Consider the following 18160-nt stretch of genomic DNA (forward strand, 5'->3'; position numbering starts at 1 on the left):
TTACTGGTTGGATTCTAATAGTTAGCATGCGGTACAGCGATGCGACAAGTGGGTTATTCGTGAAAATGGTACCTGCGTGGCAACTTGGAACTTTTTACGCGCCGGCTTCTATGAATGGCGTTTTATCGCAACCAAGTAAATCGAGGGCATCGAGGGCAATGAGTATGCAATCGGCAGATTAATCGGATTGTCACGAGATCGAGTAGGTCTTATTTGGAGGCGATCTGAGAAACCGAGCTACCTTGTAGGAGACCCAGAGGCAGAGATGGGCGTGCTGCATGATGACCGTGGAGTCGCCGTACTTGATGATCGGCGTTCCGATCACCTCCAGATCCTTATCTTCGAGCACGATCTTCTGATCGTCCTTCTCTTGCCGAAACCAGAAGGTCGATGTGTCGATGTTAGCCTGCTTCCTGCGTGCACAGGCGAGAGAACGAGCGTTAGGGGCGCAGTGCGAAAGCGGGCTACCGTTGGGCGGAGGCGAGGCAGGCGCACCGGTCGACCAAGTGGAGTTCGTTGTTGTCCTTGACGGCGAGGTAGCGCCCGGTGGTGAGGTGTCTGATCCTCATGGGATGCAGCCAGTTGATGAAGCCGCCGGCCCACTTGGTCCTCGCGAGCTCGAGTCGCCACAGCGAGCGGGCCTGGCTCATGACGCTCCCGCCCTCGTATATGACCAAACTGAGAAGCAGACGTATGAGCGAGCGGCTGGCATCTCGCGATGGCCGGTAATGGGGGGGGGGGCCTCACTCACTTTTGAGCGGGCGCGCTGCTCCAGGTGGAGGGAATGGTCAGGCACTCGTCGCCGCCGTGGAAGAAGCGCAGCACGTCGCCGCCGAACACGTAGCCGACGTACTTCATGCGGCTGATGCCGGTGCCGTAGGGCTGCACCGACCAGTGCGTGACGTGGAACGAGGCGTTCACCACCGACAAGTCGTTCTCTTTCGTTGTGTGCTGGCGTCGCGGCAGTGCGGAAGGAACGGCAAGCTCGAGTCAAGCTGTGCTTCGGGTAGACTTCGGGTAGACAAAGTACACTCACCAAGTATCGTTCGGTGGCCACCGACACCAGGATCAGGTCGTCTCCCACGCGCACCTTTTCGCCCTCGGACCTCTGCTTGGAGGCCGGGTGCACGGTCCACCAGCAGGCCTCCCCTGCCAGACAGACACCGATCGGTTATTCCGTGCGAGCAGCGAGCGCCGCGCCATTGGCTCACCTTGCGAGTGCTCTTGCAGGCCGACGTCGAAAGCCAATTTGTCGTTCGATGAACTCGTGGACAGGCACGCCAGGTACTGCAATCGCACGTTTCGCCCGTCAGTTTGGAGCGGCGAGCGCTCTGGCGCCGCTACTTACCATGTCGCTGTTGAGGTGCCTCAGCAGAATGGCGTTGCCGTAGAGCAGCGTTCGGTGTCCGGAGCCAGTGCCCTTCCCCTACGAAACGTTGGCTCATTAACAACCTTGCTATCGACCGACGTTATTGCTGCGCGCTCATTGCCGAAAGTCTTCCTCAACGTACAAACTAGTGCTCGAACGTCTCTTGTCTTCGCAGTCAGACACTGGAGCGAGCGAGCGTGCGTGTGTACGGAGATTTTTTAATATTGTATAAGCTTGCCAACTGAACTTCACAACTTTTTTAGTCTACTGATACAACCTATAACGTCAACGGATTTTCATCAACGAAGCAAGCGCACTGTCCTTGTTCGCTCGATCGACTATTCTTGATTCGTTCATGAAAATTCATAGCCACTAATATAAGGCAAAAGTGCTTTCCGTTTTCAAATCCGCTCGGATTGTTTGCGTCGCTACTCGCAGTCTCATTGCCGTCTAACTAGTGTACGCTCCGTTTATTGCTCGTACGAGGCAAACACATCGGAGACGTGTGTGTGCGCTTGTGTGTCAACCAATTAACAAAAAAAATACAAGCTTCCTGACCGGAATAGCATGAGGAATATCAGCCACAGTATGCTGCATGAAACACCAATTACTCGTTATTGATAAGAAAATAAGAAAAACGCTTGGTAAAGCCATGATATATATATATATATATATATATATATATATATATATATATATATATATATATACGCGAGTCGAAAGAAAAAAAAGAAAGCTTACGAATCGAACGGATAAAAATAAATAAAAAAAAGATACTTTCGTGAAGTATATCTACAAAATTTTGACGACTGCGGAGCCAATGAGTCCTTCACTCGTAAATACTTACTAAGTTGTCTTGCTGCTGCAAACAAAAACACAATTGGATAAGCATTGGTATTAAGCTATCGAGACTCGATCAAAGTAAGCCATTGCTCCCATGAAGAGGACTTGCGAAGCCAGACAATTAATTGCACATTGCACGCTCCTTCTCATAAGAGCAATGAAATAGCATGCAGATGATCCGTTTGTGCGTGAAAGACTAGCGAAAGCATGCGGCTCAGGTGAAGGCGCCGCTGATTTCGATAACAAAGTTATGTTCATCCGTCGTGTTGTCGGAAACCGCGGTGCAAGTCCGAATTGAGCACGCTATAACGCGAGCAAAAGAGGACGATTCCTCGAGGCTTCCCAGCACGCGCGACGCCGATCGGTCGATCGGTGAAGGGCCCTCGAATGCAGCAGCTGCGCCTGTGCACATCTCGATAATTAGCCTCAAGTTAATCGATATCAGTCGGACGTACGCGAGTGTCCGACTGTTATTCGGATAATCGAAGTAACGAACGACTCGCAGACGCCTTGCAGCCATTCGCGTCGTCGTGGATCGAGGAGTCGCGCGAGCAAACACCCAACCGGTGCATCGATAAATGACTGCTATATAGTTACCGTCTCGGAGCCGGCAGCGGTGACCAGTTCCTGCAGCGCCCTCACGGACAGTGCTTGCTCGATCACGAACACACATTGCGATAAGTCTGGCGGCACGTTCTGAAACGAGATCAATTCCGCGTTAGGCCCATCGGACAGCCAACCAGCCGCATGGCAAGCATGCTCAACCCACCTTGTCGGCAATGTTTTCGAGAAAGCAGTGGCGGTTGCCGAAGCCCTCGGCAGCCAAACAGACTCGTTCCCCGGTGGCTGTGCACGAAAGACACACCATGTCTTCCTGTCATTCAAAAGACAACGCCTTTACCTCACCTTTCATTGCATTAGCTTTACGTTCGACGCCCTTCGTTTACGTCCTACCAGTGTCCAGAGTCAATTTTCTTCCCGACAAATCTCTTACCTCTCGCTGTCGTCTTCGTCGTTTCCTCGCAACGTAAACGGCTGACCGCGACAGCTCGAGAAACTATGCATTTTTCTACGTCTACGTTCGTTAGGCTTTTGCGAAAGCTTGGCCCGATTCGGGCTACAGTGCTCAACATTTTTAGCCCTCCCAATCTTTTGGATCCACTGCCGAGCTCGACGCTTACTTTGCGCGCCGAGCCTGTCGCTTTCTGCGGGACCTTCCAATTTTTCGCTACTACTAAATTGCTACCATAGAGCCAGAGCACGGAATCTTGATGGCTTATTCGTCCGAGCTCTATCGACAATTTTTATTTCGTCTGCCAATGTGGGCTAATGTTCGATTAGGCCAGCGTCTACTAGATTTTTTTTGTTTTCGAACTCTTTTTCTAAGCTTGCGCGCTGCGTTGGCTGTACTTTTTGGAATGTTCGTTCAACTTGAATTACTCAGTGTACTGCGGAGCTCTGCGGGCTTATAGAGCGCGAGGGACGAAGCGCTTCGTGACATTGCTCGACGTACGGCATAAGTTGAAGGTGGTTGGGTGGTTGGGTGAAGGTGGCGGTGTCAAGTTGTGACGGGAAGAGCGACCGTTGAGATCGCTCGCCCTGTTCGCCGCTCTCTCTCTCTCTCTCTCTTCCGCGTGCCTTCCCCTTCGCCGCTGCCACATCGGTCTTGGTTGATTCGAACCAAGTATCAACGCACGATGTGGCTTTGTTTCAGGTCTGATTCCTGATCGGCGTCGATGGTTAGAGCAGGAGGGACGGGGCGAGCAAGACGAGAGAGTGAGAGAGAAATAGCGTCGCCCGGCATGAGTCGCACATGTGTGCGTAGCCGGCGGCGCTCGGCCATTTTTCGAAGATCTATAGGAACGGGTGGGAAACGTGCCGCGGAAAGCACGAGGCCGCGAGAGCAGTATGGTTTTGACCAGTATAGCGACAATTAGCTGGATTGACCTCGCGATCAAGAAAAAGCAAGTGCGCCAGTGACTGTGCGACGTACAACTACCGGCTCTCTCGTCAGATAATTTTCCATCGAGGATCAAAGGAGAGGATTAGCAACGTCCGTGGCATCTACGTCTACGCTCCGAGAACAGAGGCTGAGCCGATAGACGCGGACGTCCTTCTACGGCGCTCCCTCCTTAAGGTCAGCTACCTCTTTTCTTTGGTGCGCACTTTGATTTCTCTCTCTCTCACTCTCTCTCACGGCATCATATCGGCGGGACGCGGACGAGTAGTTGTGCGATTCGCACCGCATCCACGGAAAAGTATAATTAGAGAGTGTAAGGCGACGCTTTGTCTCCGGTGCGTTCGCTCGCACGAGACAGGCTAGCCCGTCCTTCGTTCGATGCGGCTAGAATCGCATCGTACATGTCAATTGGAAAGATTAATAAAAGAAAAAGTGTAAATGAGAATAGAAGGAAATTGTTTTACATATCCCTGTCTTCTCTCTTTTAGAAAAGTTAAGTTTAGTTTTTTTAGAGTAGTTAGAGTATTTGTGTTTTAATTTTGAGATAACAGACTCAGAGCAGTGCGTGTAATTCGCATTGCCTGAATATAATTTTACTTAATTTATTATTGGAGTTGTAACGGACAGAAACGAGTGGCCCTTAATAAAGGGAATCGAAACTAATGCGTAAAAGTCGCATTCGTCGACAAGGAGCGTAGGTCGGACTGTAGTTTAATTTGACAATAACGGAAGACGAGTTAGCGTTAGTTAATAGTGTCCTTTGTTTTACATTTAATTTTAGTTTTATTATTAAGACAGCTGCTCGACGCGGTCATCGGTTGTGCCCACATCGCGAGCGTGACGGGTGACTGGGCGTTCGGGTGGTGCGAGAAGAAAATAACTCGTCGAGATGCCGCCGGGCGGGACGGCGAACGCGATCACGCGCGAAATTTTCAAAGATAGATCGGTGCGGGCTCCTAAGCGGCGAATCAACGAGATGCAGCCCGCGGAGTTGATAGGTCTCCTGAAAACCGATGGCCTTAGCGTGACGGGTAGCTTCGGGGAACTCCAGGAGCGGCCGGAACTCAATCCACCCCTGGGTCCTGGTGACTTTGAAACGGGCCTTGTGCCGGGCCCACCGGATAGCCAAGCGGAGCGAGCAACGGACGAGTAGAGCGCCAGATCGCCTGCGTTCATTCGCAGGCGAGAGAGCTCGGCGGCCGCGGACAAGGTGACGCTCAAAACACGCCGGATGGCAGGGCGACGGCTGCCGCTGATGCGAGGAATGAACTGACACCTCACGGGGAGGTAGCGTTCCGGGGTATTGGGGGCGAGTCTAACGTTTACAGACGGGTATGGAATGTCGTCGCGAGTCTGTCCGGATTGGTGATGCGTAGGGAAGTGCGAGCCGCGGTATCCGAAAGCGCGAGTAATTTGTATCGCGTAGAAGAGGCCGCGCTAGGAATGCAGGCGGGTAGACGGGACGAGCCGCGCACCGAGGGCACAACGGCAGCTCGGATTCTGCGTCGCGCCGGCGATGACGAATTTTTTTCAGAAGAGGAAAGTGATGCCACCGCAATAGGAATTTCAAGATTGTCAGATAGGAGGACGAGTGCCCCGGCCTTGTCGCGACGAAGCGAATACGCCTTCCGGACTTTCCCCTTTTAAATAATTTGTGGCGCGTCGTTATTTGGGCTTGTTTCCGACACGCGATTCGCGAAAATTGGAAAACACAAAACGAACGTGTTACCCAGTTGGCAGCGCTTTTTCGAGCGTAAATCAACGGAAGATGTTTGGCCGTTCGAAGACGAGATCGAAATTGCGGGGGTGCGCGAGCCGGGCGATGATAACTGTTGCAAATAGCCGAGGACGCGAGCGTACGCGTAGGCAGCGAGAGCCCGAGGACGACGGAACAACATCGAAAACATCGAGCGAGCGAGAGGAGGTGGCGGCGGTGGTGTGTGGTAAGCGGCGCTGTCGCTCGCGAGCGACGCGTGATTTAGCGCGTTTCGAAAGCCTCGCACAATGCGACGGCATTTGCGAAATTCGCGTTGTCGGATTTGGGCCAAGAGCCGGGCGCGTGCCAGAAGAAAAGCCGCCGGTCCGGGGGGGAGGCGGCGCGGGCGTCGATCGGCAAGGCAAGCTCGGCCCGCGCGACAGTCGATAGCGCGAGCCCGAGGTCGCGCGCGGCGTCGCCCGCCGACCGGCTATCAATCTGCCGCGTCGCCGCTCGGCTTTCTTCGGCCGAGCGGGCTCGGCTGGCGGCCACGTCGCGCCGGTCGTCGCGATCGACCTTGGCACTGGCTGACCTGTCGCATCAATGAACGCACGCTCGCTCGACGCAGGCGCAGCGTCGCGAGCGCGCACGCTGCTCGCCGCACGTGCCCCATGCTCCCCGCGCCGCATCGATCCCGCGAGCCTCGTCCGTCTCCGCTCGCCACGCTCGCCCGTATGGATAACGCCCGAATCGCCTGCACGCGCGTCTCGCTCTTCGTCCAGGCGAGCCTGGACTAATTTTAATAACGGCATATCGACAAGCAAAATACAACCATAAACGAGAAAAACGTTCCGACTGACTGCGGTACAGCCGTCGAATCTCGTGGGTCAAGGTCGTGTCCCAAGTCCTCGCACTCTGTCGCTTGCGCTGTGTCACACCGACGTTCGCGGGCGTTTCGTCTTCCATATGCAAACCGAGCAATGCATTTAGTAATCGCGATCAATTTCTCCGATGGTTATATTTAGATGGATGCTCAAATGTTTGTTTCGTCAAGTAGAATGGATAGCAAGAGCGCATTTGGAAACGACTATAAAACCTGTAATCGACATTGGATCCTTTGCAAAGAAAGGAAAAGCAATTTTGCAATCTCTCAAATTAAATAACGATGATTGTCGGGAGCACGAATGCACGCTCGACGGAACAATGCAGCTGAGAACAAGATGCGAAATGGGATGAAGTTGCGAAGTAACGGGCAGAATATCGTTTGTCAGGCAATAAATATATCGAGAGACAGAGAGGGGGGGGGCGAGTGCTGGTGCGCGCACACACAAAGCCGTCACGTCGAGCCTGATCGAGCGTGTCAAAGAGAGGAGTTGGCGTGGCCGGCGAGGTCGCGTCGTCAAAGGGGCTATCGACGAGCACGTACGATCGACACGGTCCAGGTCTCGCAGCAGCCTCTCGATGCTGTTTATCCACGAGCGCCCGACGAAACGTCGCTTTCTTCTTCTTCTTCTCCATTGGCTCGACTCGCCTCCCATTTTTTCTCCGCTGCACTCCGCTGAGCTCGATGCCTGTCAACTGTTTGCTCTGTGTTTGTTTTGGACGAAACGGAGCCGCCACGTGTCATTCCCAGGCAAAATTTTAAGGTCCCTCAACGAGCTCACCAATCAACCCTCAGTTCGTACGGAATGCAAGTGCGCAGCGATGAAATTCTTGAGGAGAGTGGCGTCGCGTTCAGGTACATTCGGCAAAAATGGATTCGATTAGTCGAGCGTCGCAAGCGTAAGATGACATTCGAGGTTAGCTGCAACAATTCGCTTTCGGCGAGTAATCGAGAGAGCGGAGAGTTGCGACGAGTAGGCGGAGTTCGAGCGTTAGCAATTTGCTTTACTGATCGGCCGTTTAGATGCCCGACCCTTATTTGCCTTAGTTATTACACTTGAGCTTTTCAAAAGTTTCGCTCGAAAGGGAGCTTGGAAGAGCTAGGGCCTCGCTGACGATTACCTCAACGTGGGCAGCTCAACGAAATATCTAGTCCCGCGGCAGGGAACCTACTCCGACAGTAGCGGAACTGTAGCTTTAGCTCGAAACGAGCCCAGAGCCAGTGCGACGATAAAACTCGAGCCCACTTCGAAAATCCGAGCAGGCAGCTGGATCCGGAACCGGACGAAGCCGAGGGCGACTCGGCGTACGCCGGCGAAGACGGCAGCGAGCGGGACGAGGTGTCCCAGCGAAGCACCGAGCCGAAGGACGAGTCGGGCCCGAGCGAGGAGACGAGGCCCGCGGAGGACGCGAATAAGCGACTGCGTTTGGCGAGCAGCCGGCCCACGGGGGGCGGCAAGTGGAGGAGACGCAAGAGGAGGAACCCCTTCATTAGCTTCTTCCTGAGCATGTACTCGCGGCGGCCGAGGCAGCGCGTGACGGAGGTGGCGCGCCAGGCCGGCCGCCACTGGGGCCGCATGTCCGACAGCCAGCGCAGGCTCTACGCCGAGCCTCGCGGCCTCCAGCGCTGACGGCGCCACGGCCGTCCCCAAGCCCGAGGAGCCCGAGGAGCCCGAGGAGCCCGAGCGCGCGCTCTCCGCCGATCGGTCCAATAAAGCACGCGCCACGCCGACGAGCTCGGCCGAGCCTTACGTAAAACGAGTCGCCGGCTTTATAAATAAACGCGAAAACGAGGCTGCACCGCGTGCGCGCTCTCCGCCTGCCCGATGGAAAGTCGCCGCGGCGCTTCCGCTTCGCTCGCTTCTTCCGCGCGGACAGCTGTGCGACGACGTCGGGATTGCTGGGCGAGCTCTTTCGAAGGCTGCGCTCGCGAGTTAAAGACGCGCCGGTGCCGGCGAGATCCAACGTTCGCCAGTGGAGCGGAGAAGAAAGGGACGACGAACAGGTGGGCACAGGCTTGCCACGGCTTGGCGGCAGCGCTGAGCGCACACCCGTCCTGCTCGGCTCGGCCGTCTTGGTCAACAAGTGCGAGTACTCGAGCTACCGTTCGACGCGCGACCCGATCCGGGTGGTCGCCACGCTGTCGGGAGCAATGCATCATTGGCATACTGACCGTGCGGAGGAACGAGACGTCGTCCTGCTCGGAGCCTCCCTCGCTGTCTGCCATGCCGACGAGCTGACGCTGCTCGACTGGACCGCGTGGATCCTAGGGCGAGTCAGAGAGAGAGTTTTCGGGTCCTGATAGCCGGCGCCCGCCAGCCGGCATGACTCTCGGGCCCCGCCGCCGCCGCCGCCGCCGCCGCCGCCGCCGAGGCCGAGGACGAGCACGACAAGGAGCGCGCGGTCCAGCAGTGCCGCACCAGCCGGAGCTCTCGACGCACTGCCGCCCTTCTCGTCTGCTCCGGCTCTGCCTGCGACGCTTGCGCGCCACCAGCCACCCCTCGCCAGTCGCGATCAGCGCCTCTCCGCCACTGCCCCGCGCCTTCCGTAGTCCTCTGCTCGTCTGCGCTCCCCTTCCACCTGCAACGCAGTCGCAACCTTCACCAAAGGAGCTCCTTTCGCTTGCCACTGTCGGCCGACGCGTCCGGACCGGACCCTTTGCACTCGCCCTGGCGCCCCGCTCCGCTGCAACCTCGCTCGTCGACCTCTCTGTCGGCGTACATTTTCCAATCAATTTCAAACGCTGCGCCAAACGGAGAGATTCGAACGACTACCTCTATTCCGATTTTAAACGCGCGGCTTTTATCCGAAAAATCAAGTACGTCGTACCCATCGAACGAATTGGATTTAAGATGTTCATGGAACAGCTCCTCGGCAGAGGTGCAACGAGCATTATTCGACACGCATTTGGAAAACCATTTTTAAGCAAAGTTATATCGCAACGCTTCATTGCACAAGACGACACTCGAAGCTCGAAGATAGACGTGAGTTTGAAAGAGCAAGGCGTTAATTATCAGCACAAACGGCCATTCGATCGGGTTGCGAGAAACGCTTCATTTCCAAGCGAACCGCCACCGAAAATATCAAATGTTACGAAACTCGACGGACACGACTGCTTGAGATGCTTTCGAAGACGAGTCGAGCCTCGAAAGCGGGCTGTCGAAGGGTCGCGCTGCCTTGGAAATGCTGTACGCGTGCGCCTACGCGTTCAAAGCCCGCACTTGCGATTATTTTTAATCCTCAAGTTCAGGCTCAGCCGGCTAACGTTTGCGGTGCGCGTCGTTGCCACTGGCAAACCATCCATCGGCACGGTTCCGCGCGCAAGAGCACCTTTGAAAATCTCGGAAGAGAAATGGACGCCAATGGAGCCGCGAACGCACAGGCAACGCGACCGACCGAGCGTACGCTTGGCGGATTAGGACCGGCGTGCGGTGAAAATAGCAGCGTTCGAAAAGCAGGCGTCGGGCGACCTGTCGAAGAAGAGCGCGTGCAGGCTGAAAGTGCAGGGCTCCGCGATCCGCGATCCGTGATCGGTCGGGTGTAGGAGCTCGCAGACGCGTCGTCGACGGCGAGCGGGCAAAATAGCAGCGAGCGCTGGCTGACTAGGCGCGAGCCACGTGCAGCCACGGGGTGGCGGATAGTCGCATTCCCGAGGCCGAGAGCGAGCGAGGCGGCCGCTTAAATAGAACGCGCGCGCCCACTTCGCTGGCGCGGCCCTGCCGGGGCTTCTCTTTCTCTCTCTCTCTCTCTCTCTTTGCCGCCGCCGCCGCCGCCGCAGCTGCTCTCGCCTTCTACCCCGGACACAAGGTGGCTGACCCCCTTTCTCTCGCTCGCTTTTCCGCGCTCCGCCCGAGCTTTGCTCTTTTTCCGGCGTGCCTTTTCCATAACTGCTCCGATTATTTTCAGAGCGAAGCATTCTCGCCGAGCGAGCCGCGACTCTCGGCGAACAACTCGCGCGTACGCGACTTCGAACGTTTATTATTAGTCGTCATTTTAAACGCTCGAAACGCGAGCCCACTCCGCACTGCATTCAAGTTTCCTCGGCGTGCACGCTCAGCCCGCATTTCGGAGTTTCGCTGAACGCAGAACGGCGATAGCCATTGCTCGTGGACGCGTGCTAGCTGGTCACGGAGTATCGATCAGCTGTCCAAGTTGGAAAAACGCGACTGACCGACAGTTTGCCGAAAACCTCGAGGCGCACTGATCAATCGATGAGATCGCAGGAGTCTCGCGTCGTTATTTTTAAACGGAATGCGAGGCATCAATCATCAGGCTTGTTTCTCAAGCGAAACGATGAATGATTACTGTGTAGTAACAGGTACGCGCTTACGATCCATCAAAGCCGCGATATAAATAAACAAAAAAGTGTGGTGCACGCATGTGGCCCTCTGAAAATAGAAGCGGAAGAAAGTCAGAAAGTCAGAGCGGTACCTTAGCCGTGCTGCATTCGACGATACAAGCTTGCCTTCGAGCAAACTCTGTCGCACAAAACTCACTTCACTCGGCAAAATGTCACCACTTTGGCCGCAAGTTCCGAGCGCCGACGATGCGGCATCGCCGTAGTGCGAGGCGAACGTTGCTCTGGCGGTTAGAAAAAAAATGGCAAATCAACTCAAGCTGTTGAAAGTACAGACCGGTAGGAGAGAGGGAGCTCGTCAGCTTTTCCCAGCGGCAGCGACGACTCCAAGCCCCATCGGAGGGGGCATGTGGCGGCTTGTGCGAGCAGTCTCCGCGGTACACGACGTTTGCGCGATTCGGCCGATCGACGGCTTCTGCTGGCGCGTTCGCCGACCGGAACACTCGAGCAGCTCGCGCGCCCGCGTCCATGCCGACTATTTTTGGCAGCGAGCCCCCCTTCGATAGCGTAGTCGCAAGCCAGGCGAACGCAGCCGCCGCGAGCACCAAAATAGTGAGGGATGGCATTTATGGGTTTCATTCGACTGACCGATAACTCACAATCCGATTCCCGCTGCACAATCTCTCGTTCCACGTGCGTTCAACGTCACACACTCTCACTCCCCTAGTCTTTGCCCCAATTTTTACTTTCGTATGCATCTAGCCACATACCATTCATAATAACAGCTTCTCCTCGCAACAAACGTCTATTCCCATTTATTATTTCTCTTTCACAATTCCGGTGCCTTTTCCTTTAACAAAGACATTTGCCAATTTCCTCTCGAATGGTCTTCCACTTTTATACATGCGCCATCCATAAAGTACGCCGAAAACAATATCTAGAATCCCTCAAAAATTCAAACTATAGCTATAGAGGACAGCTGATAATGCTGATATACAGTAGTAGACTATAGCTATGACTTGTGCTGACTTGTGTTCGCAATCATGGAGCACCGGTAATCCGTAATAGCTGGGAGCTTATCAAAAAAATAGGTACCTATCCTTTTTTTCAATTTCTCTTCATACGATAACAGTGCAATACATTCTCTTATTATTCTCTTTCTAATTTCTTTGATTAATTACGACATCTCACTTATCATTTTATACATTCACTGATGCATTTTCTTTTCATAAAGGTTAGAAAATAGAATGCTACATGAACCATGTATATACACACGCTCAATAATTGTTTATTTATTGTTACAGTTCTCTTCCAAAACGTTTATATGCTATCATAGCACTGCATAGTTTAAAAATAAACGACTATCAAAATGAAAAAGAAACTAGTTATATTATTACTCCTACTATATGGCTCTCACTTCACAAATGCAGATATATTTGATATATTGTATCTGACGCAAATAAAAGATTTATACTGCAATTTATTTGAATGCTGCAATGACAAAACAGTGCCTTACAAATTAGAAAGTGTGTATTTTACATTGCCAATTTTTGTATAACTTCATCTGAACATTTTAAGCTAGAAATAATTATTCTTGGATAACCAGGTCTTCAATCAATGCTTGAGATAAAATTATATGGCCAACATATAGCAGCAGAAGTAGTACTTAATGCAGTCAATAGTCATCTTAGAAAATCAAAGCCTCAAAGACCATTAGTTATGAGTTTTCATGGAGCAAATGGTGTTGGAAAGTCATATGTTTCAAAGATGATTGCTGAAGCTTTATACAAGAATGGAGAAAATAGTAAATATTTTCATTTTTATTATGGTCTAGCAGATTTTCCATCTAATGATAAAAATAAAATAAACGACTATCAGGTAATTTTTATTAAATGATCAAATTACTTTATCAGTCAGGTGCTAATCAAGATATTTAATTTTTATAGACACGACTGAAAAATGAGATTCAAGAATCTATTAGCAACTGTGGAAGATCCTTATTTATCATTGATGGAGTTGATTATATAGCACCTCATGTACTGGATGCAATCATGCCATTTATAGACTGTTCGAACTGTGCAAAGAAAATTGAAAAAAATAAATCAATTTTCATTCTTTTAACTAACACAGGAAGCAAAGCAATAGAAGAAGAACTTCTAAGGAGAATGGACGATGGTATGAAACGTGAATCACTTAGTCTTAAAGATTTTGAAATGATCATTATCAAAGAAGTCTTTAATCATGAAGGACCTTTTCATAAAAGTAAACTGGTTCAATCTGATGCTATAGGTTTTTATGTTCCGTTTTTACCATTAGAAAGACAACACGTAAAAAAATGCATCAAAAAAGCCTTCAGAGAATTAAATTTCAAAGCAACTGAAAATTTAATAAATATCGTTTTAGAGGAACTAAGATTTAGTCCTACACCAAACTTTTATTCAACGAGTGGTTGCAAACGGGTAGACCAGATAGTTGGTAGAATATATTATAAAGCCAATTCATTGAATGATTTTAACGCAATAAATAACGAATTATAAATCTATATTATATTTTTTAAGATTTCACTTATATACAGAGTACATTTAATTTCAGTGCTATTTTATAATTACTTTATTTATATGAATATAATTTATTTGTCAAATGGAATAAAACCTAATTTATTATCGTGTTGGTACTTTGCTATTCTGTATTGTATCAATACATGGACAAAACAATTCCAATTTATACAACCCTATTTGTTTCTGTTTATACATATTGTATAGATACATATTACATATGTTTATACATATATTGTACTTTTAATCAAAGTATATTTTGTATTTTATTGTTATATGTATAATAAAAGTGATAATTTAATAAATATTTATATTTTATAATTGAAGTGTGTCTTTATATCTTGCATTTCATTTACATTTTTACAATTTTTTACTTTTTCTTAGGTTGAATAAAAAGTTTAACTAAATTCGATTCGATTTACTGTACAAATATCACGAATCTAAAACCTCACCCTGCCCTATTGCCTTATCTTCATATCATACCGTACTCCACGCAGTCGCAATGAATTGACTGACAGCACAGCAGTCAAGTCATAAATAGTGTAGTCACAAACAGCAAGGACAGCCCTTAGCAGACAGCAGACGCTGATACTCGATATTTGTCTTGTTAGCCTGCTTTCTACGTATTATCTTGTAAAATTTATAACAATGTCGGCTAAAGTAAGGACGAAACAAGAAAAACCTGATGGTAAGTAATTGCTAACGAATATAGATTATTTAACTTATCTCACACATGTGCTCTACATACTTGAAGATACAATTGCATTCAAGAATTTGTTTTTAAGGTTAGAATCAACAACTATAATAACTTATATATTTTGAAAGTTTACATATTCAAATTATTATCCAAAACCACTTATAGTAAAAATTAAGTTTAGAGATGAAAATTTTTAAGCATGGTGAAGACTTTGTCAATTAAACTTTCTCATATCATTTGTCCTTGTTTTGAATTCTAGATATCATTGCTTACAGTGAATTAGCTGTAAGAAATAATGCAGCAGTTGTTGAATACTGTAGAATATCAATGGCTGCTCTTTCTGGTGGTACAGCAGGTCTTTTAGGTTTGACAGGATTATATGGTTTTGGATTTTACATTTTTGCAGTCATTAGTTTATGGGTAAGCATCAATCATAAAATTATACAAAACGCTATGACAGACAAACGATTCAATTATTTCAATTTTATCTTCAACACTTTTCTATCTTACAAAACAGTAACGATGGCAAATTTTCTATCTCTAATTTTAATATTTTTGAATTCACATAAACAGTATTATAAACAAATTATTATTTATCTTCAATCAACTATATTAAGTAATTCATGTATATTCATTACTGATGATTATCTATTTTCTAATAATTTATTTTTAAAATATACATTTTATAACTAAAGATATGTTCTATCCATTCAAATATACTTTCATGTGAGATTAATAGGCTTTTGATTTAGGCAATGTTATTAGTAAAAGCTGGTGGTCAATGGAAAAAATACTTTGTTAGTAGACAGAGCCTATTAACAAATGGTTTCTTTGGTGGATTATTTGTATCCTTTGCATAATAATTTCATATAATTAATATTACTGCAACAGATGTTAATATATTTTATTACTTCTAGGAAGTGTATAGTCTATAGAACAATAATTTCCTTAACTTAATTTATATAATTAATTCCAGACATATGTGCTGTTTTGGACGTATCCTTTTACATGATTTAATTAAATTACATATATAGATACAATTTTCAGTCAAAACATGATTACAGCAACAGTTAATTGATCTTAATGTGTACTAAAATGTAAATTTTTTCTATTCGATATGAAATTATTTTCCTTAATAGTTGATTAGGTTTCTCTATGGAATGGTTCATGTCTACTAAAATCCAATATAATGCAGTTTAACTGCAAGTTTGTGTTTAATACTAGCATGAATTTTCACATCAAGTTATCTTGAATCACTTGGACCAAGTAATTTAAATAGAGCAATTTATTCTTTTAATATCTGTACAAAGTTGATGATTGTAAATAATTTTCAATTGCTCCAATAGAAATAATATGAGCATTGCAGATATTACTAATAAATATATGTAGTGTGGCAAACTTCGGTTTTTTAGATTTTTTATTTTTTTTTTACTATAAAAACTTCATTAATAATACCAAAAATGCTGCCACAACAAGATTTTCACAATAATCATAAAATCTTGAATAATTTAATATTGATGTATATTTAAATCTATATGTGGAAAATAAATTCACTAAACTATTTCATGATGTTTGTTTTTTGTTTTAATTTGAAGTTGTTTATTTTACAATTATTTTTTATTTCCTGACTCTATAAACTTTATTTTTACGACAAATGTACTATTATCTATTAATTTTTTTTAAACAAATTTCAACAAAAATCTTATGTTGCATTATAACATCATTTTACATTTTGTTGCTGCCGTAAACGTAATTTTGTAAACTTTGCCTAACGTCTAGAGAGGAAGGTATGAAATTTTCTAGCAAAGATTTTACTTGAGTATGTGCTACAAGATTTTATGGACAATAAAATTGATGATTAAAAAATATTTTAGTTTAATCAAATACAGATATAACCGTTGTTTTAACAAATTCAATTTTTAATGAAAATCACCGCCTGGTTAATATGAGATTCCTGGAATAGCTGTGATAATTTTTCCGTTATCATAAATATTAAATTCAACGTTGATATAGAGCAGATTATAATATTATCCTATAATATTGATTTTACAAAATTTTTGAACAACGTGGAAAGTATGAAAAATAATTTTAATAATATTAGGTAAGTTTAATAATACGCCAGTTGTTGGTAGATATATAATTTATTTTTACGATTATTATTATATATTTGTAAAATTAATTTTTCCGTTTCATGGATAAGGAATGTAACAATATCGAAACTTCGCAGACAAAAAAGAATAAAAAAAAATTGTATGGATCAGTGAATAACTTATTAGGAAAACGTTAAAATAATTAGCGTCACATCATTTTTAAAACAACTAAAATTTGAACATCGCGCTTCACGCACACTAACCTATACATTTTTTGTTGTCCATAATTAAGTTCATAAAATTAAACACAGTTAATAATTATTGATTGGTTGTTTAATTGATGTTATAAAATATTTTGTCGATGAAAGAAATTTTACGTTTGTAAAATAATTAATTGAATAAAATTATAAAATTTAATAATCATGAATATATCTCTTTATAAACATAATTTTTGACAATTGTATTTTCTCTTCGATAATAACCAGATAAATTATGAGGGGATCCCAAACTGAATCTGAGACATGGCTACATAAGGCTGTTCGTGATTAAAAACAATTCTTCGTAGATCTATACCAATTTTGTCAAAAGTTTAACCTTGTACATTATATATTGTTATTGCAAAGGCTAATTTAATTAGGAACTATCTCTGTTTGAAAGTGAATACATCTTCACAATATAAAATGTTATACAAAAAAGATGCGTTAACTCCACTTTTTAAAAACGAACACCTCTGGCTTTTCAGAACTTTTGTCAGATTACAATCAATGCAGAGGAACGTCTACCTTCTAAATTTTCTGTTTTCTAACAATAATTAAAGTGGAAGAAATAACATTTTTCCCAAAACTTATCAATGAAAAAATTAATTTTTTAAATAAAATATAATTTATTTACATGCAAAAAATTTGAATTAAAAATATCAAAATGATTTTATATATTCATATTTAAACAAAAACTGAAATTAGCATAATTTTAATGAAACATTTTAATTTCATTAAGTGGAAGATACAATATAGAACTTTTTATTAAACAAAAAAAGATCTAATAATAAGGCCTTTAAATGATGAAAATCTATGTTCTCTCAAAATCACGGAAAACAATTTTGAAATGTAATAGAAAATATCACTATTATATAATATACTATTATACAATAATAACCATTACTATTTATGGACTCTTATGAAGAATTTGAAACTATGTATGCTGATACACAATAACGCAGTCGCGAACTCTTACTCTTTCTTTTTAAATTCTTCAAACGATTATTATTAGAATGTTGAATGACTCCTACTGTTAGAGCATCTTTTCTGAAGATTGGTCCAAATAATTACTTCAAAGTATAAAGTTCGACCATATCAATAATTCTATCTTGCTTTCTATAAGTTTTTTAAACGATAAACGCAGCTATAATTATTTTGGCTAGAAAATAACGATCTTTTATTAGTCTACTCAATTTTGATTTTGTAAGAAGTCAAAGGCAACAAATACATTTATCAAATTCCACTAAACCTTTTTTGTTTAAACATAGAACAATTACATAATATTGCTGTTATCTTATATTTGTAAAAACTTATTACCACAAGAAAAATTGACTATTTAACTATTAAAGTGAATTTTTTCAATTTTTCTCTTCTCTAATTACCCTTCTAGTTAGATATGTAAAAAAGGTAGAAAAAGTGAAATGCGTATGGAAAGAAATCAGAAATAATAATAAAGATTAGAGAAAGAAAGTAATAGTAATAATATATAATTTAAATAATAATGAACGACGCAT

General features: G+C 45.4%; 3 protein-coding genes across 3 annotated transcripts in view; 2 read left to right on the forward strand and 1 right to left on the reverse strand.

Moving 5' to 3' along the window:
- LOC131675081 (ryanodine receptor) overlaps window positions 1–11509 on the reverse strand; it is a 35886-nt gene extending 24377 nt beyond the window's left edge. The window contains exons 1-12 of the mRNA XM_058953930.1: window positions 11385–11509; window positions 8924–9330; window positions 2982–3086; window positions 2810–2908; window positions 2217–2231; window positions 1349–1426; window positions 1212–1287; window positions 1037–1149; window positions 752–951; window positions 496–678; window positions 242–413; window positions 73–108 (exon numbers count right to left, since the gene is read on the reverse strand). Coding sequence (XP_058809913.1) covers window positions 73–108; window positions 242–413; window positions 496–678; window positions 752–951; window positions 1037–1149; window positions 1212–1287; window positions 1349–1426; window positions 2217–2231; window positions 2810–2908; window positions 2982–3086; window positions 8924–8977 — 1131 coding nt within the window. The 5' untranslated portion in view covers window positions 8978–9330; window positions 11385–11509. The remainder of the gene's footprint in view (window positions 1–72; window positions 109–241; window positions 414–495; window positions 679–751; window positions 952–1036; window positions 1150–1211; window positions 1288–1348; window positions 1427–2216; window positions 2232–2809; window positions 2909–2981; window positions 3087–8923; window positions 9331–11384) is intronic.
- Window positions 11510–11799: 290 nt separating this feature from the next.
- LOC131675112 (torsin-1A-like) lies at window positions 11800–13858 on the forward strand. The gene is made up of 4 exons (XM_058953959.1): window positions 11800–12138; window positions 12352–12573; window positions 12654–12925; window positions 12994–13858. The coding sequence occupies exons 2-4, from the start codon at window positions 12417–12419 to the stop codon at window positions 13582–13584; spliced, it is 1020 nt and encodes a 339-aa protein (XP_058809942.1). The 5' UTR covers window positions 11800–12138; window positions 12352–12416; the 3' UTR covers window positions 13585–13858.
- Window positions 13859–14157: 299 nt separating this feature from the next.
- LOC131675120 (ER membrane protein complex subunit 6) lies at window positions 14158–15881 on the forward strand. Its single transcript, XM_058953967.1, has 5 exons — window positions 14158–14290; window positions 14559–14719; window positions 15052–15144; window positions 15276–15295; window positions 15447–15881. The coding sequence occupies exons 1-5, from the start codon at window positions 14251–14253 to the stop codon at window positions 15475–15477; spliced, it is 345 nt and encodes a 114-aa protein (XP_058809950.1). The 5' UTR covers window positions 14158–14250; the 3' UTR covers window positions 15478–15881.
- Window positions 15882–18160: the final 2279 nt, after the last annotated feature.

The sequence above is a fragment of the Phymastichus coffea genome, unplaced genomic scaffold, assembly GCF_024137745.1.
Source record: "Phymastichus coffea isolate CEN01 unplaced genomic scaffold, Cenicafe_Pcof_1.1 PCOF00001, whole genome shotgun sequence".
In the NCBI taxonomy this organism is placed as follows: domain Eukaryota; kingdom Metazoa; phylum Arthropoda; class Insecta; order Hymenoptera; family Eulophidae; genus Phymastichus; species Phymastichus coffea.

Bases quoted from the DNA above. Each gene is read 5' to 3' on its own strand.
- LOC131675112 (XM_058953959.1), top strand. From the start codon at position 12,417: ATGAAAAAGAAACTAGTTATATTATTACTCCTACTATATGGCTCTCAC. The intron at 12,574-12,653 runs GTGTGTATTTTA...TTGGATAACCAG, and splicing joins AGTGCCTTACAAATTAGAAA to GTCTTCAATCAATGCTTGAG. The intron at 12,926-12,993 runs GTAATTTTTATT...TAATTTTTATAG, and splicing joins ATAAAATAAACGACTATCAG to ACACGACTGAAAAATGAGAT.
- LOC131675120 (XM_058953967.1), top strand. From the start codon at position 14,251: ATGTCGGCTAAAGTAAGGACGAAACAAGAAAAACCTGATG. The intron at 14,291-14,558 runs GTAAGTAATTGC...TTTGAATTCTAG, and splicing joins GAAACAAGAAAAACCTGATG to ATATCATTGCTTACAGTGAA. The intron at 15,145-15,275 runs GTATCCTTTGCA...AATTAATTCCAG, and splicing joins GTTTCTTTGGTGGATTATTT to ACATATGTGCTGTTTTGGAC.